General features: G+C 48.9%; 3 protein-coding genes and 1 pseudogene across 4 annotated transcripts in view; 2 read left to right on the forward strand and 2 right to left on the reverse strand.

Moving 5' to 3' along the window:
* The window catches only part of LOC150049955 (proteasomal ubiquitin receptor ADRM1 pseudogene), a 166,359-nt pseudogene that overhangs the window by 22,342 nt on the left and 125,238 nt on the right, over positions 1–18,779 (forward strand).
* The window catches only part of LOC150049956 (uncharacterized), a 110,682-nt gene that overhangs the window by 17,283 nt on the left and 74,620 nt on the right, over positions 1–18,779 (forward strand). Inside the window, exon 3 of the mRNA XM_090353503.1 lies at positions 8,229–8,389. Within this exon, the coding sequence (XP_090209629.1) occupies positions 8,229–8,389 (161 nt within the window). The remainder of the gene's footprint in view (positions 1–8,228; positions 8,390–18,779) is intronic.
* On the reverse strand, positions 4,425–9,812 carry LOC150049957 (ral guanine nucleotide dissociation stimulator-like). 2 transcript variants are annotated; one of them, XR_016538846.1, is made up of 5 exons: positions 9,403–9,812; positions 9,110–9,205; positions 8,267–8,806; positions 7,139–7,253; positions 4,425–5,171 (listed from the first exon to the last, which is right to left on the reverse strand). XR_016538846.1 is itself a non-coding variant. In XM_090353502.1 (3 exons), exons 1-3 carry the CDS (start codon positions 9,582–9,584, stop codon positions 8,545–8,547), a joined length of 540 nt encoding a protein of 179 aa, XP_090209628.1. In that variant the 5' UTR covers positions 9,585–9,812; the 3' UTR covers positions 8,148–8,544. The 2 variants fall into 2 exon arrangements, 1 of the variants encoding a protein (XP_090209628.1); XM_090353502.1 differs by lacking the exons at positions 4,425–5,171; positions 7,139–7,253 and having other exon boundaries at positions 8,148–8,806.
* LOC150049958 (ral guanine nucleotide dissociation stimulator-like) lies at positions 12,541–14,987 on the reverse strand. Its single transcript, XM_090353612.1, has 4 exons — positions 14,816–14,987; positions 14,064–14,155; positions 13,263–13,478; positions 12,541–12,594 (listed from the first exon to the last, which is right to left on the reverse strand). The coding sequence occupies exons 1-4, from the start codon at positions 14,985–14,987 to the stop codon at positions 12,541–12,543; spliced, it is 534 nt and encodes a 177-aa protein (XP_090209738.1).

An 18,779-nucleotide genomic window follows, 5' to 3' on the forward strand; every position in this document is an offset into this window, starting at 1 on the left:
TGGGAGGAGCAGGAAATTGGAGACCCTGGGGATGAGATTGTAGCATTTTCAGTTGCAAAGCTGTGCAGCCAGGATAGCTTTGTGAGCTCTGTGGGTGAACTCTATTATCTGGTTCTTCCTGGAAAATCCCTGTAGTTACAGAGCTGGCAGAGCAGCTCTTCCACCATTATTAAAGAGGCCAGAATTAAATCTGTGTGTATGTGTGTGTGTTCCTCACATTAGTCACTGGTGAATGCTAATGGTCTTTCCAGTCTCAGGCCTTCAGAGAGGGGTACAAATGTGTTTCTTGGTGACCCTTAGCAGTGTGGTAAACTAAGTGGTGGTGGGTCCTTTCTTGTCTCATGAGAATGTCCTTCACTGGATGACTTGCAGTTGTTGGAAGCATCATTTTAATGATGATATATAAGGAATTACTACTATTTTGGGGTGTGTGTATGTGGCAATCTTGGGGCTTACTCAGGGTCAGAACAGTTTTCCTTAGTTTTTTTTTTTCACCCAAAGGCTAGGGTCCTAACAAGTAAGGCAGTCCTCTTTTCCTGTTTTTTTTTCAGATATTTTTATTGTAATTAATAGAAGGGTTACATTATATTCACCAGATAGAGGGTACATTACTTCACAAATATTGATACCCTTTCTCATGTCATGGTTCTCCTGGGTTTTTAATTGGAGCTAAGAATCTCATGAACTTTTCTATCCAGACTGACTTTGAATCCTGCTTCTCAGATCTCAGACTCCTGAGGAGGTAGAATTCCAGGCATGAGCCACCAGTGTGCCTGGATTAAGACTTGTTATTAACCACATTATAAATGAGCTCCTCAGCCCTCTTCTCCAGGTGAGAATGAGTTATGGAACAGGAAGCTTTCAGAGGCTGCAGGGAATTATACCCTGGTTGAGGTTGAGAGGTCACCAGAAAACAGGGCTATCAGAGGTAAAGGAAGGTGGATAACATTTCTCAGCAGAAATACAAATTTAGTTACACCACATTCTTGACTTCAGTGTATTTATATATACTGGACATTTAGAGTTTCAGTTAATAACATTGATTTGTCATCTCTCATGGAACAGGAGAATGGGGTTGTAAAGGCTAATGAAGCTAGAGGACAACTGAGCAGTAGGCCACCTACCTCATCTAGATGATTCATTGCATTGCAGTAAGGTAAACAAGTACCTGTAAGTAAGTACTGAAGCTCCCGGGATTTCTGCACCTGGCTCTGCCTTCTGCTGGCTTGCAGCACAGTGTCCTCTCTCTGCCCTCACGTTAAGGGTTAGACTACACTGGGTCCTTGCAATTCAATGCTTGGAGCATCTGAGATCCTGATCAGAGGCCACTGGTGACCAATACCTGTTCTGCAAGGGATGAAGTGATTCCTGGTTTCATTTTACTGTTCCTGGGTCTCCAGTAAAGTGGAACGGCTGAGAAGCAGGCCACGGGACAGCTGACCTGAGGTGTTGCCAGCACCAAATGACAGCTTTCTAGAGAGGATAGTGGTAATGCTGCATCTGGAAAGTTCTCAGCTGAATTTCAGCTGAACAGATGCCAAAGGCCAGTCAGTTTCTGGATGCCCTCTGGGGAAAGGGCAGCCAGTCAAATTATGAAGACGAGACAGGGCATGAATGAGCACAAACAAGAGTAAGCCATTTCCAGGAAGTCAGGGAGATGCCAGGAGAATAGAAAAAATGGTGTTGGGGGCAGAAGGCATGGAACTGAGTCTCATAGGCTTTCCTTATCCTTGGCTAGCTTCGAACTGCAGTCCTCATATCACAGCTTCCTGCTTAGGAAGGATTACATGTGTGAGGCACTGGTGCCTGCCTTACGTTGTATTGTCTATTAAATGCTCTAAGTGGCTTTTCTCATGTCTTCATTTTTCCCAGTTCATGCATGTTTGGCTCTGTTTATCCTGTATCCTCTACTAAGGTGTCATTGATATGTTGGTCAAAGGGAATAATAAAAACAGATGAGAGGATTTTTTTAAACCAAACTTTCAGGCACCCAAGGGTTCTCATATTTCCTTTGACATTTGATCAATTTATATTCATATTAGTTGGAGCTCAAATATTAGGTCACAGCTACACTTCAGAGTAGGTTTTCTATTTTCTCCATTTTTAAACATCCAGTTTATTACTATCCATAGACTCTGTTTTTCTGTATCTAATGACAGAAAAGCTGCATAGCCGGGGCAGGAACCTTTTAGAATGGACACATACGTAGTTTGACTAAGATACTCTTTCGTGGAGCAAGCATGTATCTTTAAAATTGTTTGCACAGCTATGTTGTAAAATGGTAGTAGACAGAGCTGTCTTCATTGCATATCAGATTTGACCTGGTGTGTGTGTGTGTGTGTGTGTGTGTGTGTGTGTGTGTGTGTGTGTGTCCCTTGTGTGGAAATAAAATTTAAACATCCCTAATTCTTTTTTTTAAAGCATCATTAATTCTTCATAGTAGCATTAGAACTAGGTGGGCACCTGGCTTCCCAGCCCGTGCCAATATTTCAGCCTCTCCTGAAGCTAGATGTGACCAGGTGACTACGTTTCCTCCAACAGAATGTCATCGAAACATTCACAACCTCTGGGACAAGTCCTTGGAAGGAAATTGCTTGCCTTCCCTTTCTTTTTTTTGTTTCCTTTTGGCTCCAGTTGGGATGTCTGTTGGCCAGCTTGTCTCAGGGTAGATGAGGAGCATATTGCAGGGAATGAAAGGGCCACGAGAGGGGTGGCCTCCCTTGGGGTTCTTAATTACCGTTCCTATTGGTGATCACCCTCGTCATCACGACCATCAGATCAGAGTTATAGGCAGCCAGATAGGAAGATGGCAAAGGCCTTATCTATCCTGCCTGTTCTCTCTTAAATCTTTTTCCAGAATTTGTCACTAAATATTCCCACTTGATTGATCAGAGTTTAGCTGTATGTAGTTATACAGTGACCCAGATAAAAGTAAGAATTGTTTTTAACTAAAGAAAAGAAAGAAGTGTTGAGTGGACTTCTACTTAGAAAACTCCTATCTAGATCAGCAGTGAAAAACAATGGCCTACAGACCAAATCTACCCACAACCTTGTTTTATTATTATTGTTGCAAATACATTGTTATTGGAGCAAAGCCATAAGCACTCATTATACATGTCATCTCCAGCTAACTCCAGGCTAGCAGAGTTGAACAACTATTCCAGAGAGCAAACGGACCATGGGCCTAACCTGCTTACCATGTGCCTAGAGTGTCCTGGAATCACAAACCTCTCCATCTTAGCCTCGTGTGCTAAGATGATAGGCAGAAGTCTCCACAGTCAGCTATGTATTAAAGAAGAGGTCTCATAAACCTACATACTCAGAATAGCTGCAAGCTACCATTCTCCCAAAGTCCACCTCCCAGGTACTAGGAATACAGTCTTTATAATGCCTCAATCCAGCTGATTTTAACTTAACTGAGTAACTAGTGCCTCACTCCACACATGACCCTTGCATGGAGAGTCACTGCTTTTGCACCCTCTTACAGGAATGCTGTAATTGAGTTATTTGTGAACCAACACGGTTGCCATCCCTCCACATGTCTTCTTCATGTCATTTCCCTATGGACAAGTGGCTCCTTCTTTCTGCCAATTACTGTCACTCTTTGCCTGTGGACATTTTTTTTTACCCATAGTAGCATGCTCAGCCTACATAAGGGGCAATCTGGAAGTCCCTTAGGCATTAATGCTCCAGGACAGCCCTTAAACAATAATGAATATGAGCTATTACATAAAATATCCGAGCTTCCTTACTCCTCTAATGGGTCAACTCTGAGATATGTCCCAGAATAATTCTCTCTGTCTCTGTCTGCCTATCTCTCTCTCTCTCTCTCTCTCTCTCTCTCTCTCTCTCTCTCTCTCTCTCTCTCTCTCTCTCTCTCTCTCTCTCTCTCTCTTTCTCTTTCTCTCTCTCTCATTTTCTTCATTTCCTTCCCCTTAGCGATTTTTGGAAGGACCTACTTTTAGTCCAGTTCTTACATCTGAATATTTCTCCATGGATAAAACTGAAGCAGGGATAGGAGTTTGGACTGATGATTTGCATCTGTTTCAGGGAAATTGGATAAGCCTTTGTTCAGAGTCCATCTGCCTGAGTTAAATACTGAGCAGGAGCTGGTGTTTTTCAGAACAAACCCCAAAGTAATAGATGGTAAATTGGTTAAACAGTCTGATGTGTATTTAAATTTTGTTAGAAATATCTTCCATCCTGTCAGATGGAAGACTGTCTCTGTAACATAGAGATAAAAGAAGAAAAGCACAAGAACCAGAGCAGAGAACAAGAACTGTAATTAACTGTGAACATTCAAATCTAACTTAACTTTCTAAAAAACCCCTCCAGTCCCATTAGTATTTTTACTTTCTGGCATGTACACAAATATTCATTGTAAATAAATCATATACAGAGCAAGGGCCCATGCTTCTTGAACTTCCAATCTTCAGTGGTCTCCAATGTCTGTGGTACTGCTCTGTGAAATGGTGTTTGCATGACCTTGACGTGAATAATGGGCCAATGAGTCTGCATGTGTATGTAAGAATGAGTTCTGAGGCATTTTCCTCCACACCACAGCTCTGCAGTGTGTGGTTTCCATCACTTGATGAGTCTCAATCAAGCCTCATGGCAGAGGCTTGGATTTTGGTGTAGCCTAACAAAGATTAGAAAGGCTGAGGGTGGGGAATTGTCCTTTGGTGAATCTTTGAAGAACAGAACTACGATTTTGGGAGTGGAAGAGCCAAGTGCACAAGTGGTGATGACCTGTAATAGAGTCCAAAATGTCAGGTGATAGTGTGGTGGGTACAGTTGTCCTGTGATGGCACAGGGTGCCCGAGGCACTCAGGGAGTCCAAGGAGGGGAGGGGAGTTTGGCTAATGCAAGTAGCCTGGGCACAGCAGGGTGGTTTTGTAGGTGGAGTGTGGGTATCCTGGGCTGGAGTAAAAGAAGGTGCAGGGTGGCCAGGGCCACTCAAGTCATCATGGTCAGTAGGACCCAGGGAGGCATGCGCACGTGGAGCTCTCCTTAAGCCTTGCTTCCCCTCCTCTTCCTGTGGAAGAGGCTGAAGCTGGATCTCTGCTTGGCAGGTGTCCTCCGGGGGAAGGTGTACTTCCGCAGCACCACGTGGTAGACGTCCATAGTCTTCAAGGCATAGAAAACGTTGGCATCATCAGGAATCCTCAGCTCTGGTGGAAGAGGGACACAAACCTTAGCTGTCCAACCTGGGGCTGAGACCACTGCCATTCCCATGCACTTAGAGATCAACTGTGGGTTAGGACCCCGAATGCCTCCAATCTCTGATTCCTGCATGAGAAAGAACTGCGGAAAACTCCTTTCTCAGAGGACAACTTTGGACTTCAGGTCCTGCCAGGTCAGGGTGAAGGAGGCACAAGCTAATCCCGTTCTGACCTCACTGCTGCCTTATCAGCATCACAGACACAACAGGCTTTGCAGTGTGCAAACCAGCTCTCCTAAGATTGTCCTACAAACATGGACCCTCAGGACCACAAAAAGCAAGGCCTAATTCAGGCTTCTTGCAGTGAGTTCCAGGGTCCTCTAAGACCATGTGCCCCAAGTAGACTGTAAGTCCTGCCTTTGGCCTTTAATTTCTCCCCAGGCTCCTCTGTCCTGCACTCTTTGTGAGAGGAAAACCCCATGCTGTGAGAGGGAAAACCCCATGCTGCCAGCATAGTGGGAATGGTCCCAGAGGTAGGAAGGAATTCAGAACACATCCTGCATGGAACTTGTAATCTGTCATCAATGCTGGTCAACTCCACAAAGAACTGGACAGATTCTGCACCTCATTGCAAAGACAAGACAGCAACACCACTGTGGCTCATTACCATTTGTGTTCCAGGTATACATGAGTCTTACATGAGTCTGACTCCTCTTACCATCTGTGAGTCTGTCTCTGTCTCTTTTTTCTTGCCGGTCCGGGTCCTTGAACTCAGGGCCTGACCACTGTCCTTGGGCTTTCTCAAGGCTAGAGCTCTATCACTTGAGCCTCAGCATCATTTCTGGCTTTTTTCTATGTATATGTGGTACTGAGGAATCAAACCCGGGTCTTAGTGCATGCTAGACAACGACTCCACCACTAAGCCAAATTCCCAGCCTGTCCCTATCCCTGTCTCTCTGTCTCATCTACCTAAACTTTTGTCTACCTTTTCAACTAATATCTTTTATGAGTAAGTCAACTTTTGGCTCACTTATCTAACTCAGTGACTCAGTTCGCCCCCTGACCTGTTTGTTCAAGATAAGTGTTGTGCCACTGGCGCCATATGATTTTTCCTGCTTTTACTGTGGTTGATAGAAGAAAGAGAATCAGAGACTTCTAACCCAGGCTGACCTCCAACCTAGAGCCTCAGGTGAGCCTCCTAATGAACTGGGTTTGTAGGCTGAGTCCTAGGCACCTGGCTTCTAACTCATTTGGAAGAAAAACACATAGGTAGAGAATATTGGGAAGTTGCCCATGAGTTCTCAATAGCTCTTTCAGGGCTTGCATTAGTCCATGATATAGGGTGAGTAATGTTTGGAGGCATAGTTTTAATGGTGTGGGAACAATGCAAGGGTCTCAGGAATTCTCGGCACACACGTTACAACTGAGTGACACTCAAGTGTCAGGTATTTTCTGAAGCCATGTGTTTACATTGGAGAATGACAAAGTCCGTTCTGGTGAGCAAGCCAGCCATTCTGTCCTATGAGCTGTATTGTCTCCAGTCCTCACGGATGGTCTCTGCACTGGCTACTTCCTCCTCAGACAGGGCAAGAACAAGCATGTCCATGAGGGCAATAGCTGTGCAGCAACCAGGGCTGGCTTGGGCCTGGTGTCTAAGGCTGCCCTTATGCTGCCATACCCTGATGGAGGGGTTGGTGGGTGAGGACACTCTCTCCTGCCAAACTTCTTCTTTTTTTGCTAGACCTTGGGGCTGAAGTCAGGGCCTGAGTACTGCCTTGGGGCTTTCTGAAGGCTAGAGTTCTAACAGCACCACTTCTGGCTTTTTTTCTTTTTTTTTTGTTTTGCCTATGCATATATTTCCAAGGAATCGAACTCTGGTGTTCTTGCATTCTAGACGGCTCTCTACCACTGGTCCAAACTCCTGGGCCCCTGAAAACTTACTTATTTGCCTGTCCTAGCTATTGTTTTAGGACTCACTTTGATCCTGTGTGATGATCTGCACCAGCTCTAAGTCTTCTGGCTTGTATCCACGCACCTGGAATTTCTTCATAGCTTTCACGATGACATCTCGGGTCTTCTCCTGGTTGGTCACCTGGGTTGGATCAGGAAACAGGCCCTGAGAACTGGGTACCAGGGGTCCCTCCCTGAAGTCAGTATCCAGGACTTCTGTGGAACCATGTTAGTGTTAAACATGAGAAATGCCATGGGGTGTCATGGGTGTGTTTTAACCCTTCCTTCCTGAAGAGGAGTCCATGCATTGAAGTTGGTTATTTAGTATTCTTAGTAGAGTTTACCAGTTCTTCCTGGATCTGCTTTCCAATTTTGGGCCCCTGAGATTTAGTGGAATACACAATAAACTCCAGAAACCCCAGGCAAGGGAGGAGCCAGCCAAGTGCCCAGTGCCTGCTCCTAGCCAGGTCTGGGGTGAGTTGGAGGATGCAGTGATGAACGACACCCCGTGGAGCCTTGATCAACTCCCCTAACACTGAGAGTCCAGGAGAGAGGAAGTCGTTGCCTCCCCAGATGACTGCTCATGACACCCATTCTCCTTCCTGTTGGTGAGAGGACTGAACCAGATGCAGACACCAGACCCAGCATGAGGAAGGAGGGGCTCTGAATGTCATCTGCCCAGTTGAGTAGCTAGAAGAGCAGACATCTCTCTCTCCTGTGAGGAGTTTACTTGTGAGCAGATCTTTTAGCTCCATCATCTGCAGCACCCTGCCTTAGACATTCCTCATCTTCCCAGAACATAGGATCCCTATGTCTCGCTGTCCTCCAACCCAGATGTGATTGTCAGAAGAGCCTGCTAAGTAATGTGCGAGGATTGTCTGTGAGACAGTAAACAGTCTCAACTGGCAATCGTGTTCATTCACTACTAATCTTGTGATCAAACACCAGCCTTTAGGTTGTTTCCTGGGGAAAGTGAAGTATCTAAACTATGCCCTCCAGAGCCTAGGATTTCCCCAATCTGTGTCCGCATGCTTCCTCTCGGGACTCCTCACTGACCCTGCCTGAGGATCTATTCTTGCCTGGAGACTGGGCATAATTTTCCCTCCCTCTTTTTTAGGTCAGAAGAGCAGAAGGAAATGCAGCCGCCCAACTCACCTCAATGCTTCTGCATAGACGTCTGTTTTCCACAGGCAGCACCACCCTGATGACACACGAGTCTCCCAGCCTGAGATGGGGAGGCGCGGATGAGCTGTCACTACTCTGCCCTGAGGTGCCGCTGTGAGTGTTGGCTGAATTGGTGTCCATTGTGCTGGTGTCTGTGGGTGAGGATTGGCTGGCAGAGGCCAAGCTGGTCACCCCAGTGGACCAGGAGGAGGATCCCTGGACCTGTGGATGACAGCAACATCAGGAGAAGTCCAGGTTTCCATCCAGGTCTAGGGCTTTCCTCTCAGGCACTGGAAAGCAGGACTATGGGCAAGACAGGAAGTCACCTTTTTCGGGTCTCCTGAGGATGTTTGTGAGATGCTCGTGATGAGCTCTGGGTAGGAGCTGGAGGAGGGAGCTGACTGCACATTGCTGTCTGACTGCACTGCAGTGGTGTTTGTGCTGCTCATCTCAGGGCCACTCTTGTCCTGGTCCATCCACTTCAACTGGGAGCCGCCACTGGTACTAATTGCAGCACTCTGGGTCTGGTGGCTTTAGAGAGGGGTCAGCTTACTGAAGGAACTTCTCTCAGGACACACACAAGACCCTCGACCTCAAACACTGGGGACCTGAATCTCCACTCCATGATCTGGGTCAGTTAACATTTTCCCATTCCTTTATGTGATGGATGAATCACAGAGACAGAACTCAGTGTAAGCAGAGGGGCAGACACCCCAGAGAACTGAGTGCCAGACTTGGCTTCTCAATGGAAATGTCTCATCCACAGCCTGTCTCATTCCCACACCCATCCCATCATCTTCCCTGGTTCTTGCCCATCAGTGGCCAGGTCCTTACTTCTTCCAGGCCTTCCAGATGCTGAAGCGCTTCTTGGTCGGAGGGCTTGCAGTGTCATTCTGTCCCGGAGGCTCCAGTGTACATGACAGGTCATAACTCGGCAAGGGGTGTGAGGTGAGCTGACCAAGTTGAAGCATGGGACCTCCCAGATTCTGCTTCAGTTCTGAGCCTGCCACCCACCTGGTCACTGGCCCTAGGGAGTGTAAGTCCTCAAGTCCAGACATGTGACACTCAGGCTGGCACCACATCCCAGTGACAGGCGACTCTCCCTGTGCTAGTGCCTCCCAGCTCACCTGGCCTCCTCGCTGAGCCGCTCCAGGTCTCTGAACCAGCCTAGAAACATCTCGTCTGGGGTGATGTGTTCATAGCTGCAGCTTGCCTGTAGCTGCTTCAGTTGCTCCATGATTGCATATTCCTGGCCAGGGAGAGCATGAGTGAGTGGAGGGCTGTGCTGTGATGCCCAGGGGAAGAGCATTCACCAGGCTTTGCTCTGGGAAGCCTCAGTGCATCAGGGTGCTGTGGCTCTCACAACTGTGTCCACACTCATTCACAGGAAGCTCTCCTCTCCCACTTCACATCCCCACCCTGTCGTCAGGAAAGATCTGCACTCTGAACCAAATTTCCCTACCGGTCATGGTGACTGCAGCTGACTCTGCTGCTGGTCCCCATCCAGCCAGGAGGGCACCTGAAACTCACCTTTCTCAATTTCTGAAAATGGATGACTCCCTCCTAGAAGGCAGAGAACAGTGTGAGGAGAACCCCACCCTTCCTCCCTTCAGTCCTCCCTGTCAGGGGCTGGTCCTCTTCCATGGGACCAAGGGCATCTACATGTGCCTGTGAACCAAGTCCTAGATGGGACCTGGACACATCTCCAAAGAGGTTCTGGGATCATCTTGTCCAAACCTTCTGAGGACATGGGGTGACTGAGGGCTCAGCTGAGCCGGACTCACTGGTGCTTGCTTGGCCTGTCCTTTGTTTTCCACTGATCCCAACTGCCCACTGTGCCCAGAGGGACTTGAGTCCCAGTTGTGCTATGTGCCCTAGCTCCCTATCCCAGCAGCTCTGGATGTCCCTTCTTAAGATGGATGCAGTGTTATCTTAAGAAACTCTTCACTGTGCCAGAACTCAGCACAAAGCAGGAGACTTTCTGTCCCAACCGCAGCAGCTCAGTGATGCCCAGACTACTCACATCCAGGAAGTCCCTAAAGGCCGTGTCGATCATTTGGAAGTCTCCCAGGAAAGTTTTCAGGTAGGGCACGGTGCCCTTGATGTGAACCTGTGGAATTGCATGGGTTGATGTGCCATGGCCTAGGACCCCATTGCAGGCCTCCCCAGACAGCCTCCATCCTCACAGGGCCTTTCTTATCAGAGTCACCTGTTCTGGCCAATCTGTTAGAGCCCCTTCTCTGCACTTGGGATAATAAACAGTATAAGGGTGGCATTGACACCTCCCCAAGTTAAGGAGCCTCTGAAGGCCACCTGCCACACACGCTTTGCCATGCTCTGGCTTCTCCTCCTCCTTTGTCTCTGGCAGCCACTCAGGACAAGGGATTATAAGAATCAAATCCCATGTGTATGGAGTTATTTCAGGCAGGGGAACAAGAGGTAAGATGAGCAAGCAGACCTCTCTTCTCTTCTCTTACAGGCACTCTTGGTGCGTTCAGGACACAGTCACTCACCATGTCCTCAGCCTGCCTCTGGCCTCTCTTGGCCTTCTTCTCCTTGGGGGCAAAGTCACCAGGCTCCTGTCACAATGGAGAGCAGAACTCCTGAGACATGTGTCCACTGAACCTTTGTCCCTGACCTGAGCATGGATGGTGCCAAAGCTAGTGCCACCTGCTGCTCTGTTCTGGTTAAGTCTCTGCCTCAGCAGATCTGAGGGATGCCATGCTGTGAACTGGCCTCTCTCTGCCTGCTTCCTCATCCGCAAAGTCTGTAAATACATAACTTTCCTCTGGGCACTATGGGATCCAGTGGTTTCTCCCACTGTTGGTGCTGCCCTGAGTCTCTGTGCCAATGCCTTCTCTGGACTCCTGGAAATTTCTTTCTCCTCATTGTCTCATCAATCATCCAAATTCCTCACTCTTCATAGGTGAGAGGAGAGGACCGAGGAATAGGAAGGGATGGTGGCCTGTCCACTTCACTGTAGGCAATCATAGAAGAGACACTCTAACTCTGTGAGCAGGGTGCAGTCAGTGAGTGCTCCCATAATTGTCATGGGCTGGAGGGTAGAATAGTCCAGGAGGGAGAGGATTATGGACTTTCAGCTAACTTCCTAAAAAAAAATTTCTGGATTTCCTCACCTAGGGGAGGGGCTCTGAATCATGAGAAAGTTTCTTTCCCACAAAGCTCTTCCCTATGTCTCTGTGTCCTGGCAGAAATCTTTCTCTATGCATCTGGGTGGGGAGTTCCCCAGATATACTGTAGTGGACAAGCGGGTCAAGGCATTGAGGAGTGCAGTCTGTAGCCCTTCCCACTGAGGCTTCTGGAGTCGTGTGTGAAGGAGCTCAGTATGTTGGAATGTAGAGGTAGATACATCTTTTCCTTTCTTGATTTGTGTGGGTGTCTCTATCGGAGCGACTAGTTCACTTGCGGGGTTTCATGGTTGAGTGTCGAGGTTAGGGCTCGCAGTCATGTCCAGCTGAGATTTCAGGGCTGAGTGAGCAGTGCCTGGCCTCCCTTGTCAAGAAAACCCCCAGCCACCTTCAGTTCCCCTGTCTAGTCCTTCTCTGTGTTTGTATGGCGGTGAGCAGCATCTGCTCTAGGGAGAACAGAGAGACCCAGTTCCTTCAGGTAGACATCCTGGCTCTGAATGTTAAGATCCAAACCAAGTGTGTGCTATGTCTGTTTGGCTCTAAGGACAGCTCTGAAATATCCCATGGCAGAGCAACTCACTCCTGAGCAGTGCAGCTGACTTACATACCAGGCACTCAAGAGCCTGAGATCGGGGGATCCCAGTTCAATCCACAGTCACTGAGTCTGTGAATTACAATCAACTCCAAACGTGGAGTGGGCTTGGGACTGAAAATGAAGAGCACTGAGTATTAAAAACGGTGGACAACAGCCATGCCCTGAGTTCAAGATCCAGAATGGAGAGAAAAAAAAAACGGGAAAGCATTTCTTTTTGGAACTGGATCCCACTTTTGCCTTCTTAGCCCTGTTCTTTCTGACCCCTTTCTCTCTACCTGAAAGAGGAGCACTTTGGTCCGGAAGTAAGAGCACGAAGGAGAAATGATCTCTGACAGTTTCTGGTATATCTGCATGCTGTCTCTGTAGGAGGGACAGAGAGAAGTGACAAATGGGAAAGTGAGAGAGAAGGGAGACAGGCTTGGTTTTGTTTTAGAGCCAGGCCTGCAAGTTGCCTGAACAGGAGGTTTTCAAATGATTGCATGAAGCTCCCAAGGACCCAGGAGCTGGAAGCAATTTCTTCTTCATGTCCCACTGTAGTCCAGCCCAGTTGTATTAGACAATTGTGCTTGGATTTCCTTTGGACAGAAATGTAGAATTACCACAGAAATCCTGGACAGCTCCTCTGGGTCTCTGTCCAGCTTCAGTGAGACATTGCACTGAACATTTGCCGGTGCCTGAACAGGCATAATGCAGGCACTGTCCCTGTTTTCCTGGCTAGCAGCCCAGGTCATACAGGCTTGGCTCTGGGGCTGGTGGTGAAGCTGGCTAGTCCCTGTGTGTGCACAGCTTCTGTGGAGAGAAGGACCCACCTGGAGACCTCTTGCCATGTGCTGTCCAGGCGCTGGATGGCTCTGCTGTGCAGAGCAGAGAGGATGGCATGGAGGGAGGAGAAGTTCCTGAGGATTCTGCATTCCTGCATGGGAAGGGGGTGTGAGCCTTGCATGCTACTGCTGCCACCTGATGCCTTGCTGGCTGGGCTAAGCCAGGGTCAGTACAAGGATTCTGGGGAGCTGCTTACAGGGCTTCAGAGGGGAGAGAGGGCTGACCAGGCCTGGGTGAAGTTGCCCCTGAGTCCTGAGTGTGAGGAAGGAGTGAGCACCATTGCATGTGTGGTATGTGGGAGTCCAGACAAGATGGCCCTGGGCAGGAGGGCCTGGAGTCCACACAGGGCTCTGAGCACATTGGAACACCTCAGAACATAAGACCCTGAAGGGAGAGTCTCTAGGCAGCAGCTGTGTCTTACCTTGGCCACTGAGATCCAGTGCTCTAGCACCCTAGCCCTGGAGCAGGGCTGCATGCTGTGGTCCCCTACGCAGGTGGTGAGCACGCAGGAGAACACCTGGTCAAACTGTGTGAAGGTGGCCCGGATGGTGGGGGCCAAGTTCTCCATGTCGTGTCTGTCCTTCTGGGAAATGGCAGAATGCAGGCAGTGGTGGGGCACCACCTTCAGGAACAGCTCCTGGCAAAGGAAGGAGTGTCTCATTGCCTGGCACACAGCATAGTGCCCAGCCCCAGATTGAGTCCCGTAGTTGGGCTGAGAACTCTGGCTGTGTAGGGGTCTCTGAGGCTTGGGCATGGGTTTGTAGGGATGTCATGCCGCTTCGCAACCCTGGAGGGCACCTGAGTGTCTGCTGTGCAATGTGACTCTTCCTCCTTGGTCTAGGCCGAATTTCTGTCCTCCCCAAGTCACCCTATGCCTGTCCTTTGGTTCATATCCACAGATGCTGCTTCTGTAGCACTTTCTGTTTTCTGCACTAGGCTCTGGCACACACACCAGAATCCTCATAATTGCTTGAGCTCATGTGGTCCCTGCCAAGTGCCGAGGAGCTGCGATTCATGGCTGCACCTCTCCACGCATAGCTCCTGGGACACAGAGGTGTCATATACACTTTAGTGTCTGCATTTAAAGAGTGTTGCTAGGAAGCTTGAGCCAAGGTGAAGCTCAGGCTGGATGAAAGCTTGGGCTCTAGGGGAAGGAGAAGGATGAGAAGGCAGCCATGCAGAGAAGGAAGCCCGGTCCACCCCGTGCTGCCCAGGGCCTCACCGAGTCCATCCTGGTGAGCTGCTCAGCCACCAACAGGGGAGGGAAATCTAAGACCTCATTCTTCTCCTTGTTCAGTCCCTCCCCTGTGCTCCCTGAAGAAGGACAGGAAGATCCTGTGAGGAAAGCATGCCGGGTCCTATTTCGATTCTCCATAAATTAAGGGATCCCATCCAAGCTGTGGACCAGGGGCCAGGTTGGTGGTTCCCAGGATATGGATTCCAGGGTCCCTTGGGAGTCTACCATGAGGCCAAGTTTCAGACTGGCTCCCAGTCAGCAGAGCAAAGGAGGCTGGTACTGCAGGTGACATAGCCTCAGAGTCCCGGGAAGACATGGCTGCCACCCACACCTGATGCTGCTGCTCCCATCTCGTGGTACAGTAGAGGCAAGGCTGACTTTGGGTGTTGGTCTAACCCTGGTAATGTTCCTACAATTGGGCTGCACGCCAGAGCTTGGAGCTCAATGCTGCCCTCTTAGACAAACACTGGGCTAATGCTAGACCTGCAGGAGAAGACAAGGCCCTCTCCATGGAGGATTTGTCCTGAGTCTTTGAAAAGAGAATAAAGACCCTCTTCCCTTTGACTTCCCAACCTGGATCCCTCTACCCATCCTCATTTTCAACTTCTCTGCACAGTCTCTATGTTCCAGTGTGTTTCTTCTTCCTGGCACAAGGCCTATATTAGAGCCTTCTCCACCCTCTGATGGCCCACATTCATCCCGCCTCTTTCCTCTGCCTTCCCACCCAGTTTCCACACCATCAGGCTGTGTCTGGCTGGGCTCTTGGGCCTCCATCTGATCCAGGAGCCGTTGTGCACGGCTCTCCACGTGTGTTCCAGTCATGTGCCTCTTCAGGTGAGCCAGCAACTGCTTGAGGCAGGCAACGTGTGCAAGCTGGCAGAAGTCCTCCCCGTACTCGTCCAGCCACATGTCCAGGATAGAAGAGAGGGCACTAGGGGCAGATGGGGGGCAGCAGAGTCAGAAACCTGGCCAGCGGCTACCCCAGACACTCTCAGCACTCGTTTGAAATATGGACATCAGTATCTCCCCAAGCCAAGCTTCTTTGGTGGTGGAGGTAGTGACAGTGCTCAGGAACCAAGGAAGGATTGAAGGGAATTCCAGGGAGCGAGCACCCAATCATGGGATGAGCAACTCTCCCCTCTCCAGGGAGCTCCCCATACTCCTGCAGCTCTCTAGTCCCTCCCCACTGCATGGAGTCTCCGTGGGGTCTGTTGTATGCCTGGCATGAACTGGCTGCTGGTGCACATCCACTGGTGACTCTGCTGCCTCCGTTCCAAGAGCCACACGTGGGCTATCTCCCCACCTCACTGTTCTCTTGGTGACCCAGCCAGGCCTTCTACTCTGCCAGCCTTCCTAGGGTCAGCAGAAGTCCTAAAACATGACATCAATGCTCTAATCCTGTTTGCGAGGCCATGGTGAGGACAGGCAAGGCTGGGCATCAGGGGCTGTGGAGAGGATGGGTTGGCACAGGGCTCAGCTCTCCCAACAGCACTGTCGGTCATGGGTCAGCCTCCTCCTGCATACATATGCCACACTTCAACCCTGTGGTGAGGACGTCAAGATCTCTGGGATCCTGAGCTCGCCCACCACGCTACACTCAAACCTGGCTCCACTGTGCACACAGATGCCCTCCTTTGAGAGCAAAGTCCACTCACTTTCTGAGTTTGTTCTGTGGCATGCCATCCTGGCTGGAGAAAGGCAGGATTTCATCCTGTGTAGAGGAGTCCTTGAAGGCCTCACCTCTACTGAACCTGTGGAGGAATTGCACAGTTACTGGCTGTCTCTTCCTGTGTTTTATCCGGCTTGCAACAGTGCGGCTTATTTGTGCTTTCTCCCTACAAACATGTCCAGACCCGGAGGGGCTTCAACCTATGTGCAATGGAAAGGGACAAGCCTTTTCTCCATTGAGAATCCTGTGGGCCGAGGGTCTCTCACTCTGCCTTCAGCTATCCCTGGTAATGACTGGAGACTTAGATGTGGTGGGCTTTCCAGCCACTTACTGGCCTCGGCCTCCATTGTCACTTGTGGGTTACAATGACCCAGAAGTTTTCTCTGCCAGGACTGGCCTTGTTTGGACACACTTGTGCCAGACACCCTCTGCACTCTTCCATGAGGCCGGAGCCTCTCCCATTTGAGAAAAATCGGGCAAACATCTGAACGTCTGCTAGCCACACAAGTGAGCAGTTGGGGGCTTGTGTTGACTGTGGGTGCCGGGATACCAAGGTTCTAAGTTCCACTGTGAAGGAAGTGAGGTCATCTGTGCAGGGCCCTTCAGTTGAGCCCTTCCTTCTGACACACCCTCCCCAGATGACCCCTTTTCTCACCACTTGCTAGTCCTGAGCATGACCTCATCCATTCAGAGTTTCAGCCACTGTTCAATACTACTCTCCCCAGGTAGCCCTGGGTGCAGCAGCCACACCACCTTAGAGGAGATACAGATGGGCTCTGTGCCTCCTGGTGCCCAGTCCTGTATCCCTTTAACCACAATTTCCAGTGTACTAAGCTGGTGACTTCAAAGAGATAGAACAGGACAATGGTAAGGAGTGGAGTCATGTAAGATTCTATGGGATGCCCGGTGGACAGGCCTCAGGGCTAAACTCCATGTCCCAAGCTGCAAACAGAAAAGCACTGAGGCTCAGCCCAGTATGTTCTGGCCACTGACAGAGTCTCTCAGTCTACAACCACAAGACCGTCCTCACAGGGCCCTGAGATTGAGGCCTGGCTGAATCCTGTCTGTCTGATGGAGTTAGGAAAATTTGATTTCGTCCAAGTGTGTGGCTATCAGCAGTGGGTTAGGGGACACTGTATTTCAGCTTGGAAAGGTGATGTCATTTCCAGGCCCTATGATATTCCTTGACACCTGTCCCTTCCTGTCCCCTCATCCACACTGACCTCTGGACTGGGATGCTCCTATTTATGCCTCCAATGGAGCTTGGAAGACAGATATAAAATGGTTAATGTTTGTGTTCTTTCCTGGTGCCAGTTGTGAGGCTTACATTCTGGTTCTGGGTACTGTCCTTGAGCTTCTTGGCTCCAGGCTGGTACTCTATCACTCCAGCCACTCTTCTACTTTTGACCTTTGAGGGTCAGGAACTTTTCTTCTGGAGACGGCTTGGAACCTCAGTCTCCACATCTTAGCCCCTGAGAAGCTATTAGTACAGTGGTTCCTCATTGGCGCCTGGTTTCTATCATGAATTTTCACTGTTGTGTATCCCATCTCCTTTTCCTTTCAACTGCTGGACCCACTGTTGTTGTCGTGACCTTCCTGACAGGCCAATATCTGAAGGTCCTTTCGTGGACTCTATGTCATAGACCTTCGCGTGGCCTGCCGAGGAAAATGCAAGCAGTGATGATGCCATTCCACTCCCTAGGATTCTCCTCTGTGCTGCTTGTCATGAGCCTGGTCAGGTCTGGAATACTTTTCCTCTCTACGTCCATGACGGACCTGATATAGCCCATGAACACATGGCATCAAGTTTTTCCAGTGCTTTCTTAGATGTTTGAACTCAGGTCTATGTTCTTCCACTGGTCCTCAGTGCTGGGGTAATTGAGGAGTGAGGGAAGAAATTAGGTCACTGTGAGTGTGTCCTTAAATGGGATATTGGTATGAGGGGGTCTTGTGTCTCTGTTTCTGTCTTTCTCTGTCTCTGTCTCTCTCTCTGTCTCTCTCTATCTGTCTCTCTCTCTGTCTCTCTCTCTCTCTTTGTCTGTCTGTCTGTCTGTCTGTCTGTCTCTCTCTGTGTGTCTGTCTGTCTGTCTCTCTCTCTCTCTCTCTCTCTCTCTCTCTCTCTCTCTCTCTCTCTCTCTCTCTCTCTCTCTCTCTCTCTCTCTCTCTCTCTCCCTCTCTCCGTATCTCTTCCAGACCCTGTGAGGTACTTAGGCCTCCCCTTTTAATTGTATTCTAATGTCAGGGAGATGGATGGGGGATTACAGTTACATTCTTCACACATTGGGTACATAACTTCTTGAACACTGATTCCCCTTCCTATGTTGTTTTCTCATTTTTCTTCCCGCAACCTCTACTCAATCATTTGTGTTTCCCCATTCCTTCTCTATTTCAATTAAACAAGTAAAGTATATAAAATATACCATAGGCCTCCTCTTCAACTACATGGTGCTATCTTGATGTACTGTGCACAAAGCAATATAGCCAACAGATACATTGACCCGAACCATGAGGCAATATAAACCGTTTTTCCTTTTCAGTGGGTGTTCTCAATTGTTTGGGGACAGGTATCTGACTCTCCAGGTGAAGTGAGTTTTCCATTGAGATGCCTACAGGAGGCCTTCAGGATCCCAATCAGACAAGATCAGAAAAAACAAAGACTAGATACTCTATATTTCAAGCACTGAACATACACACAAGGAATATGAAAATTACAAGAGACAAACTGAAAGAAACATGGGAACATCATTTCAGATTAATAAAGAAAATGATCTCTTAAGAAGTGTTAACAATTTTTACACATGTAGCTCTCATGTTGGTGCATCTAAACTAATGAAGCAAACAGCACTGCATTTGCTAGTGCAGATGGAGTCCAACCTAGTGTTAGTTGGGTGTGGTGATGCCTCAGTCTCCAACAGGCAGGATACCCAGACCACTCCTGGACTCAAAACATGAACCAAGAAACATCAGAATTGAATGGCACTATGAACCAAATGGACTTAATCGACAGATACAGGCTATTTTTTCATTTTTTA

The sequence above is a fragment of the Megascapheus bottae genome, chromosome 19, assembly GCF_031878675.1.
Source record: "Megascapheus bottae isolate mThoBot1 chromosome 19, mThoBot2.hap1, whole genome shotgun sequence".
Lineage (NCBI taxonomy): Eukaryota > Metazoa > Chordata > Mammalia > Rodentia > Geomyidae > Megascapheus > Megascapheus bottae.